Source organism: Tamandua tetradactyla, chromosome X (genome assembly GCF_023851605.1).
Source record: "Tamandua tetradactyla isolate mTamTet1 chromosome X, mTamTet1.pri, whole genome shotgun sequence".
Classification (NCBI taxonomy): Eukaryota; Metazoa; Chordata; class Mammalia; order Pilosa; family Myrmecophagidae; genus Tamandua; species Tamandua tetradactyla.
In genome coordinates, this window is record NC_135353.1 from 52,764,284 (window position 1) to 52,776,164 (window position 11,881).

At 38.3% G+C, this 11,881-nt stretch overlaps 1 protein-coding gene across 1 annotated transcript; it reads right to left on the reverse strand.

Moving 5' to 3' along the window:
* Positions 1-10,965: 10,965 nt before the first annotated feature.
* Positions 10,966-11,570, reverse strand: LOC143671318 (translationally-controlled tumor protein-like). Its single transcript, XM_077146439.1, has one exon. It carries the CDS (start codon positions 11,555-11,557, stop codon positions 11,039-11,041), a length of 519 nt encoding a protein of 172 aa, XP_077002554.1. The 5' UTR covers positions 11,558-11,570; the 3' UTR covers positions 10,966-11,038.
* Positions 11,571-11,881: the final 311 nt, after the last annotated feature.

Here is an 11,881-nt window from a genome sequence, read left to right on the forward strand (position 1 = left end):
AGGAAAGCTGAGAGTGCACAATGATTGTGATTAAATATATAAATTTAAAAAATGTTTTTGCAGGAAGGAGAACAAATGAATGTCAACACTGAATGTAACAAAGGCATTATACCAAAACTGAATGTCAACAGATGGTAAAATTGGGAATGGGGTATGGATTCTGTGTGGAAGAAAAGGAAATGTCTTCAGATAGAGTGTGGTAGCAAAGGGATTGCCTGATGTTTAAAAATAACTGTTTAAAAATAAACAGAGAGAAACAAGTGCTAGAGAGAACATGGAGAGCAAGATGTACCTATTCACCGTCATAGGGAAATGAGAGGTCTATCCCCTTTGAGGGCAGTGTGGTGGTTTCATAGGAGGCTAGGTGTGGGGTTACCATACTATTCTGAAACCCGGTTACTCAGTGCATACCTGGAGGAACTGAGTGTGAGGATATGAATGAACATTTGCATACTGGTGTTCATGGTGGCAATATTTGTGACCAACAATTAATGGAGGTGGCCTCAGGGTACAAGGACTGAGGAATGGAAGGGAGAATGATGATGTATACATAAAATGGACTACTGAGTGGCCACAAGAAGGAATGAAGTTGTGGTGCATGCAACTAGATGAATGAACCTTAAGAGCTGTATGTTGAATGAAATTTCAGGAACAAAAAGACAAATATTATCATGCTTCAATCATATGGACAAACTATAATATAAAAATTCAGTGAACTAACATCAAGAACATGGGTTATCAGGTTGTGGCTTATTGTAAAGGGTCCTAGATTGTAAGCTCTTACAGCAGTCATATATATTCAGGAGGTGTAACTGTTAATTCTAAATTCTGAGATACTGAGCTGTTTGTATATAACAGTCTTTCCCAGAAACTTTGGGTATTTATGTGACACCTGAGACTCAGAGTTAGAGCTCTAAAGCTATGAAAGTCAGCACACCCCATACAGCAGCTGTTTAAAAAGTTGAAAAAGTTATCAAACATCAAGTAGAGACATCAATGAAGCTGATCTGAATAGTACTAAGGTATATCAGAAGACTGGGTAAAAGATGATATCATCTGTTTTAAAACTTCAATTTCTGTGTGAGACTAAAAGGAGAGATGTTTATTTGGTACAAAATTTAAATTTGGGGTAGTGCATTTTCTAGTTTAAGTTGCATGGTCAGTTTAGTTAACAGCATAAGTACATGGAATCTTGAAGAGGGCATGAGATTTTGTTGGTTTGTCCAGGTTAGTGTGATGTCCTGATAAATCCCAGAGAGATTTGGACAGTGAATAAATAAGTATTTGCAAAGTCCTATTGGAGGAATGAAGAGAAAGTGGGCAATATTCAACTTCCCCATTTGGAGAATTTCCAATATTCTAGCAAGCTGTGGGGACAAACAAAGAAATAGGCCAAGCCCTCAATCTTGGGGGTCACCCCTATGAAACTTATTCCTGCAAAAGGTAGGCTAAGCCTACTTAAAATTAGGCCTAAGAGTCAACCCCAGAGAACCTCTTTTGTTGCTCAGATATGGCCTCTCTCTCTAAGCTGACATGGCAAATGAACCCACTGCCATCTCCCTCTATGTGGGACATGACTCCCAGGGGTGTAAATCTCCCTGGAAATGTGGGATAGAACTCCTGGGATTCACCAGGACCAGGTATCATGAGATTGAGAAAACCTTCTTCATCAAAGGGGGATGAGAGAAATAAGACAAAATAAAGTGTCAATGGCTAGAAGAATTCAAATGGAGTAGAGAGCTTATCCTGGAGGCTATTGTTATGCATTATATAGATATCCCCTTTTTGTTTGTTGTATTAGAGTGGCTGAAGGAAAGAACCTGAATTGTAGAGCTGTATTCCAATAGCCTTGTTTCTTAAAGATGATTGTACAATGATATAGCTTTTACAATGTAATTGTGTGATTGTGAAAACCTTGCGTCTGATACTTCTTTTAACTAGGGTATGGACAGATGAGTAAAAAATAAACAAATATGGTGGTGCAATGTGGGACAGTGGCAGAATTCTCACCTGCCATGCTGAAGACCTGGGTTCAATTCCCGGTGCTTGCCCATGCAAAAAATAAAAAATAAAAATAAAATAAACAAATAATAGAGGGAACAAAGGTTAAAATAAATTGGATAGATGGAAATAATAGTGGTAGTAGTAAAAAGAAGTACTACCTCTTTTTTCTGGAGTGATGTAAATTTTCAAAAAAAATGACCATGGTGATGAATACATCACAATATGTGATGATATTGTGAGTCATTGATTGTATACCATGTATGGAATGTTTGTATGTTAAGAATGCTTGTGGGTTTGTATGTTGTTTTATTAATAAAAATATTTTTAAAAAGCACTGGGGCAGGTTGAGGGTCCTGGAGAGACTGTTACCCCTGGGTTTCAGGGCTGATTTTGTATAGAACCAATCTGGAGGCTTTATTTTTTTGAAAAAATAAACTTACTAAGAAAAATTTTTATAGGTCTTAGAACCCAGGATATTCTTTTGGGTTTTCAGGAATACTCTTGGTTGGGGCTTTGCATACCATGGCAATTTGCAATATCTAGCTGAAGCTTGTGGATGGGTAATCTACAGAATGACCTCTCAACTCTAATTGAAATCTCTTAGCCATTGAAATTTTATTTTAATTTTCAACATTGTTTTTTACTGTGAGATAAAACATATATACAAAAAGCAATAAATTTCCAAGTACATTTTAAGAAGTAGTTATAGAACAGAGTTTTAAAGTTTTGTATGCATTACAGTTCCATGATTTTTCATTTTTTCTTCTAGCTGCTCCAAGACCAAAAGAAATATCAATATAACGATTCACCAGTCATAGTCATGTGTTAAATCCTATCTCATCTGTAATACTCCTCCTTCTCTTTAAATAATATACATACATAGAAGCAATAAATTTCAAAATGCATTGCAACAATTAGAGGCAGAACAGATTTCCGGGTTTGGTATGAGTTACAATTCCATAATTTTAGGTTTTTATTTCTAGCTGCTCTAAGTCACTGGAGAATAATATATATATATATATATATATTAAAATAAAGATTAAAAAACAAAAATAAATAAAGATTCAGCACTCATACTCATTTGTTAAATGAAATTGGATTTTGACTCATTTCTTTTTCCCCTTATGGTCAAGAAAGCATTCTCAATCCCACAATATCATGGCCAGGTTCATCCCTGAGTATCATGGTCCACCTTGGCAGGGAGACTTACACCCCTGGGAGACATGCTACACATGGAGGGAGGAGGTTAGTGAGTTTATTTGCAGAATTGGCCTAAAGAGAGAGACCATATCTGAGCAGCAATAACAGATTATTTGGCATAACTCTTAGGCAAATTTTTAAGTAGGTTTAGCTTCACCATTGCAAAAATAAATTTTTTAAGCCCAAGCTTTAAGATTAAGGGCTTGGCTTATTTATTTGGAAGTCCTTAACTAGAAAAATATCAGGAATTCCCTAAGTGGTCAAGTTTTATAGCTCCATATTTCTCCCAGTCTGCAAGGGGACTTTGCAAATAATTTTTTTTTAATTTTCTGTCCAAAACAAGCCTGGAGTGTATTGGGTGCATTACATTAACCTGTTGTGTTAGTTAGATTCAGTTGTCAACTTGGCCAGGTGAGCATACCTAGTCTTGTTGCTGCGGACATAAGCCAATGATATGTGAACATCATCTGTTGCTAATTACATCTGCAGTCGGCTAGGAGGCATATCTGCTGCAATGAGTGATGTTTGACTTAATTGGCTGGTGCTTAAATGAGAGATTGCAATGTAGCACAGCTAAGCAACTTGGCATTCCTCATCTCAGCACTTGCAGCTCAGCCCAGGCCTTTGGAGATGCAGAAAGAAGTCACCCCAGGGAAGGTTGTTGGAACCCAGGGGCCTGGATAGAAGGCCAGCAGAGACCATCCTGTGCCTTCCACATAAGAAAGAACCTCCGTGGAAAGTTAGCTGTCTTTCCTCTGAAGAACTAACAAAATAAATCCCTTTTTATTAAAAGCCAATCCATCTCTGGTGTGTTGCATTCTGGCAGCTAGCAAACTAGAATGCTTGTGTAGAATAAAAAGATATTGCACCCTATTCTATGTTCCATGTAAATATATTGTTTTAATAAACAGACCAGATAGATTAAATTAGATAGTGTGCTACAGAAAATTTAAATTGTGGACCAAATAAATATCTCTTCCTTTGCTTTCATGCAGAAGTTGAGCTTTTAACATACAGACAATATCATCTTCTACCCTGTATTCTGATTTACGTTAGTACTAAACCAAGTCTGCTTCACTCATATCACAATTGAAGTCTTGACTCTTTTTCAGCTTCTTTAACAATTGCTGTATGGAGTAATGCAGACCTTCAGAGCTGCATGGTTGTGCTTTCAGTGTCTTCTGTAAGAATCCATTGCCTAATGCAAGGTCCTGAAATTTTCCATCTATGCTTTCTTCCAAGAGTTTTACGGTATTAACATTTGGATCATTGATCCATTTTGAATTAATTTCTGTATAGTATGAAGTAAGATTCAATCTCATTGTTTTGCCTGCTAATATCCAGTTTTATCAGCTCCATTGTTTTAAGAGCTATTCTTTTCCCTTTGAGTGTGTACTTGGTGCCCTTGTCAAAAATCAATTAGCCGTAGATGTTTGTGTTTATTTCTGTACACTCAATTCTATTTCATTGGTTGGTTTATTTGCCCTATACCTGTTCCAAAATCTTTTGATTTATGTTGTTTTGTAGTAATATTTTTTTAATTGGAAGATTTGACTTTCTTCTATTTAAAGATGTTTTTTGATTTCTGGGACCCATGCCATTCATTGTGAACTTGTTGGATATATTTTCCATTTCTGCAGAAAATGCTCCTGGAATTTTGATCAGGGTTGCATCAAATCTGTAAATCCTTTTGGATAGTAGTGACATCTTATCTATGTTAAGTCTTCTGATCTGCCAACACAGATGTCTTTACATTTGTTTAGAACTTCTATATTGTTTCAACACTGTTTTGTAGCTTTTGGTATACAAGTCTTTTATATCCTTTGGTAAATACATTGCTATGTATTTTATTCTTTTAAATGCTATTGTAAATGAAGTTGGTTTCTTGATTTCTATTTCAGATTATTCATTGCTAGAGTATGGCAGCAACATGAATTTTGCATGTTCCTCTACCCCATGACTTTGCTGAAATTTTTAAAATAAGCTCACGAAGCATTCTTTTGGGTTCTTTAGTTTTTTCTCTATATGATCCTCTGCAAATAGAGATTGTTTTACTGCCTTCTTTCTAATGTGGATACTGTTTGATTTACTTTTTTACCTAATTGATCAAGTTAGAACATTCATTACAATGTGGAATACCAGTTGTGAAAGTGTTCATTCTTCTTTTGTTCCTGGTCTTAAGCAAAAAGCTCTCCTTTTTCACCATTGAGTATACTGTTAGTTGTGTATTCTTCATGTATACCTTTGTAATGTTGAGGGAGTTCCCTTCTAGTTCTATTTTTGAGTTTTTCTAATCATGAATGGGTGTTGGCTTTTGTGAAAGGCCTTTCTTGAGACACACGTTTAAGAAGCTTATAAATAGATCAGAGGATTGTGGAAAGTTGGAGTAGTAGGAAATTCCAGGAATCAGTCCTTCCACCAAAATGACAATTGAACTGCTAGGAACTGTTTGATATATCTACTTTGAAACTGTGCAGTGTAATAGGACATTTTGCAGAATCAAGGAAAGACCAAAAGGAAGATGCTTGTAAATTGTATATCAGTGAGTTTCAACCTTAATGCAGTGGCTAACATTCCTCTTTCCCAAGCCTCATGTCAGGCAGTAGAGGGAATTCATGTTCCTGGTACAGCTTACTGTTGCTACAGTTGGTCATAAAGACCTAGTCTTCCAAGCACTAGTGTGTGTGGTCTGATAACACATGTTTAGTTTGATCATCAAATTCAGATCCCCTGGTGCCAGCTCTGAAAATGGCCATTGCTTCAACGCCCCTCAGTAAAAGATGACAGAGGAAACTTAAGGACAATAAATCAACTGAAAATATTTAAAGAGCTGGGTTAACTGGGAAAATACTGAATCAGATGCAGCATCTAAAGCCAGAGAACAAGCTCTTGGCACTTTTGCTAGCACTTCCCCCTACCCCACACAAAGTGGAGACAGCTTTCACTCCCCTCGTGATTCCCTGTCCCTGTTCTTAAGAGAAAAGAATGGCCTCTGTACACACACTGGTTGGCATATATATCACTGCCAAGTTATCAGGAGAAACTCTAAGAGACTGCACTGGAGACCTTGTCTCTGGTTCCCCTTCCCTGAGTTTGTCGTGAGGTCAGGGAACTGGCTTGCACTCAGCTAGAAGAGTGTGAAAAGTTAAGTCAAAGCAGCTTGGGGCAATGGACTATCTGCAGTAGTCACACAAGATTACCCATGGCAGGGGGTGAAAGTCTATATCAAAGGCTATAGAAGGGGTATTCACATAAGCACCTGTAAATGGTAAAGAAGAAATTCCTAAGGCCACTAGTAAATAACCAGAAGACCAGGAAAAGGAGCAGGCTCTGTGACTAATTCCATGCAGACTCAGATGCAACAGAGTAGACCCTGCACTTCAAATTTGCTTAAGGCTCTTCTTCATAGGGAGATTTTGCCTTGGTTTGTTTGTTTTGGTTAGCCCCTAGAACTCAAGGTACTCTGCCTTATCACTAGCTGGACACAACCTTAAAGAATAGCTCAGAGAATAAATCTCAGAGAAAATGTATAATTTGCAACAAAGGATTACAAGGCAAACAAAGAAATGAGAAATAAAAGCCCTTCTAAAGGGAGAAGATTAAATCCACAAACCATCAATGCATGGCACCAGACTTTGGACTTAACAAATAGACTTTAAAAAATGATCCTTAATTATGCTCAAATAAATAAAGGAAAAATCTAAAGGATATGAGAAGAACAATGAATGAATGACATGGGAATTTCCCCAGAGAAATGCTAGAGTTGCAGAACACAATAACTGAAATGAAAAATTCATTAGAAGCATTCAGCAGCAAACTGGAGGTGGCAGAAGAAAAAAATAAGTGATTTTGAAGACAAGGCAAGAAGAATAATGGGCAGAAACAAATAGAATAAAAATGATTGGACAGAGACTAAGAGACCCAAGGGATACTATCATGCATACCAATATAAGCATTGTGGGAGACCCGGAAGGAGGAGAAGAAGGAATATTCAAAGAAATAATCGTAGAAAATTTGCCAAATTTAAGGAAAGATGAATTTGCACATTCAAGAAGCTAATTAATCCAAAACAGGATGAACTCAAAAAGCTTCACATGCAGACTCATAGTTGAAATTCGCCAATGCCAAGGACCAGAAGAGAGCTTTGAAATCTGCAAGAGGAAAGGAATGTGTTATGTATAAGGGAATCACAATATGATTAAGTGTTAATTTCTCACCAGAAACCAATAGAGGCAAAAGAGCAGTGCTACAAAATAAAGTGATGAAAGAAAACAATTGCTGACCAAGAATTTTTTATCTGGCAAAACTGCCTTTCAAAAATGAGGTTGACATTCCCATACGTAATTAAAAAACATTCTGAGGCAGTTCATTACTGCTACATGTACCTACAAGCAGTGTTAAAAGGTGTTCTTCAGATTGAATGGAAAGTACACTAGACAGTGGATGAACATGAAATAAAGAGCTGCATTAAAGGTAAACATTTCAGTAATTATAAATGCCAATACAACTCTATTATGGTTTTTTTATGTAACTCCACTTATTTTTACAGTTGCTAAAATGTAGATGCATAACAGTAATGATTGATATTTCACTCAGCATTATGTTTTCATGGTTAATCCATGTTGTTTCATACATCAGGACTGCTGCACATGAACTCATTTTGTACCCACCCCCCAACATGGACATGATTTTCAAGGATGTAAGGACATGACTCCCAGGGATGAGCCTGGCTCTGGCATCATGAGATTGAGAATGCCATCTTGACAAAAAAGGGGGAAAGAAATGTAACAAAATAAGGTTTCAGTGGCTAAGAGATTTCAAATAGAGGTGAGAAGTCATATTGGAGTTTGCTCTTATGCAAGCTTTTGTCAGAATTTACAAATTTCTATGGTATGCCAAACCCTAATAAACAGTATTCCTGAAAACCATAAAGAAATACATCACTCTAAGACTCCATAAAATTTTTATTTATTAAGTTTATTTTTCAGAAACATAAAACCTCCAGATCGTTCCTATACCAGATATGCCCAGAAATTAGAATACCAATAATTTGCTTTCCCCTATGCCATAATGTTCCACCATAATGGGAAGGAAGAGTAGTAACAGAGAAGATAGGATTTAAAAAATTATTATCACTATCTAATCATTATATAGATGTTTATTTTTAGTTTATAGTGTACTAGAATAGCCAGAAGCTAATACCTGAAATTGTGGAGCTATAATCCATAATATATCTTTAAATTTCCCTTATAAATACTGTGCTGGCTTGAAATGATGTATGTACCCTTGAAAAGCCATGTTTTAATCCTAATCCTATTTAGTAAAGGCAGCCATTGCTTCTAATCCTTATTCAGCATTGTATGTTTGAAACTGTAATCAGATCATCTTCCTGGAAATGTGAGGTAATTGAGAGTGGTTGTTAAACTGGATTAGGTGATGACATGTCTCCACCCATTTGGGTGGGTCTTGATTAGCTTCTGAAGTCCTATAAAACAGGAAACATTTTGGAGAATAAGAGATTCAGAGAGAGCCAGAGAAGAATGACATAGCCACGAGAAGCAGAGAGCCCACTAGCCAGGGACCTTTGGAGATGAAGAAGGAAAACGCCTCCTGGGGAGCTTCATGAAACAAGAAGCCAGGAGAAGAAGCTAGCAGATGATGCCATGTTCACCATGTACCTTTCCAGATGAGAGAGAAACTCTGACTGTGTTTGCCATGTGCCCTTCCACTTGAGAGAGGAACTTTGAACTTCATCGGCCTTCTTGAACCAAGGTATCTTTCCCTGGATACCTTTGATTGGACATTTCTATAGACTTGTTTTAATTGGACATTTTCTCAGCCTTAGAATTGTAAACTAGCAACTTATTAAATTCCCCTTTTTAAAAGCCATTCTGATTCTGGTATATTGTATTCTGGCAGCTAGCAAACTAGAACAGATTTTGGTATCAGAGTCGGGTGCTGCTGCTGTAGTTTGCAAATACCAAACATGTTGGAATGGCTTTTTAAATGGATAAGGGGAAGATTCTGGAGGAGCTGTGAGGTGCTTGATAGAGAAGGCCTAGAATGTTTTGAAGAGAACCTTGGTAGAAATGTGGACACTAAAGATACCTCTGACCAGGTTCTATACAGAAATGAGACATGTGTCATTACAGACTGGAAGGAAGGTGACCCTTGTTTTAAAATGGCAGCTAATTTGGCAAAGTTGACTAATGGCTTTGGATGGAAAGCAGATTTTAAAAGCCATGAACTTGATTATTTAGCAAAAGAGATCTCCAAATTAAATGTCAAAAGTGCAGCCTGGTTTCTCATCACAGTTTATGGTGAAATGTGACAGGAAAGAGATAAGCTGAGAACTGAACTTTGGGTACAAAGAAACCAGAAGTTGATGTTCTAGAGAATTCTGGGCTTCTTGGAAGGGAGATCCCAGAGAATAATGCCTCACATGAAGATTTGGCCAAATGTGGAACTAGCCAGCCATTTCAGAGGAAGCCAGGATCAGACATGGAGGTATCCAGGAAGGATTTGTGGAAATTCCTTATATCTGATGGGCATGATCCAAGGATACTGCATAGAAAGCCAACAAGGGTACTGTGGGACCTGTACAAACAGAGCTGCTGGAGTCTGTACTGGGGGATTCAGAGAAAGGACACATTGGAGGAAAAACAACTTCAGAAGCAAAACCATGGAGGCTGAGGTCTGAAGTCAAGAAGCCTTTGGCCAGGAGAGCAGCCAACCTAAGCCCGTGGAGAGGGCGAGTTTACCCTGAAGGCAGAAGATGGGCCTTCCACCTCATTGCACTAGAAGAGTCATGCCGCCTCAGGCCTTGGAGAGGGTGAAGCACATTCCTTGGGGTTTGGGAAGAGCCTAGCTGCCACCACATGGTGGGGTTGAGCATGTGCCCTGCAGATGGCAGAGAGCCCAGGTGTGGCCCCAATACTTGGAGAGGGTGGAGCTGAGAAAAAGGTGGTCTCCCCAATATCCCCCAAGGTTCCATTGGGAAAGAGGCAGGCCTCTGCATAGACCTTTGGAAAGGGTGGACTGCCTCTTTCAGAAGCCCCAAAGATAAGTGATTCTCAGACTTTGAAATGTAATGGACTTTGCCCTACAGGTTTTCAAAACTGTATAGGTCCAGTGACCCCTGTGTTCTTTCCTCCCTATGGAAATGCGTTTATGTATCCCATGACTGTTCCTCCTCTGTATGTTGGCAGCAAATAACTTGTTATGAGTTTACAAAGATGCAGAGACAGAGGAGAATTTGCCTGAGCACAGACCATGCTTGTACCCAACTCTGATGAGAATTTGTACTAGTTTTTTTTCCAAGTTATTATAGTCTCTTTATTCTTTTGATAAAACTCTTCCAGAGTTAACTACTTTCGTTGGTAGATGATAAAATGTTATAAAGATCCACTTCAAATGTTGGCACTGCTATGAACATGGTCTCCTCCCTTCAACTCAGAATTAAGACTTTTGGTTCTTGTTTTTATATTCCAGTCCCAGGAGTAGGTTAACTGTAGATGTTATCTGTAGACAGTCTTATGCTGTAAAGTAGTTACCTATAAACAGGTTCTAGCTTCTCCAGGAACACTACAGGATGAATTTAGTTTAAATATTAAACTAAGAGGCATTCTCTCAAATGAGTTTAAATGCGTTTTTATTTTTAGACAACCTACATGACATGTTTTTCTTAAAAACAATGCCTCCACTCCAAATAAATCAAGGTCAAAATAAATGAGTTCAAGATGGCATCAGTCCATCTAAGTCCTGGTATTGTGTGGATGATAAGCAGCAGCCACTTATGATGACAGGTGACAGATCCAAGGAATTGCCAAATTTGTTAACATTTCTCCATTTCTAAACCATCCTTAAAGAAAATCATATATGGGGTCACACCATCCTCATGGTAGTCCAGGAGAGCAACCATGCCATCTGGATTCATGTTTTCACCAATATAGAACTGGTAGTTTTTGAAATTAGCAAGGATGTGCTTGATTTGTTCTGCAGCCCCTGTCATAAAAGGTTTTACTCTTTCTGGTCTCTGTTCTTCAAGCTTGCCTTTGATTGATTTCATGTAAACTTTGATGTACTTCTTGTAGGCTTCTTTTGTGAAACTGGTTTCCTGCAAGTGATGGTTCATGACAATATCAACACCAGTGATGACTGTGCTTTCGGTACCTTCACCCTCCGGACCTTCGGCAGAGGCATTTCCACCAATGAGAGCATCATCAATGCCACCCTCTGTCCTACTGACCATCTTTCCCTCCACCTCCAGGCACAGCCCATCTGTGATCTCCCGAATCTTGTAAATGTCGGAGAACATCTCATCATGGCTGATGAGGTCCCAGTAGATGATCATGATGACGGCTGAAGGGAGATGATGGCGGTGGCAGCAGTGGCGTGGCAGGAGCCCAAAACTCGCGGAGAGCGCGGAGCGGCTGGAGCAGTGCTGGGGAGAGGGGGGAGTGGGCGGAAAAGCTGAACTAGTTTTAACTTTGTATTGCATTTGATTGTTACTGAAATGCCTCAAAGTTTTCTGATATTTTGATGGAATTAATATTTTTTTGTATATGGGGAAAACATGTTTGTTTTAAGGTCCAGCGGGTTGAATGTGCTGGTTTGAAATGATGCATGTACCCTAGAAAAGCCATGTTTTAATCCTAATCCCATTTTGTAAAGGCAG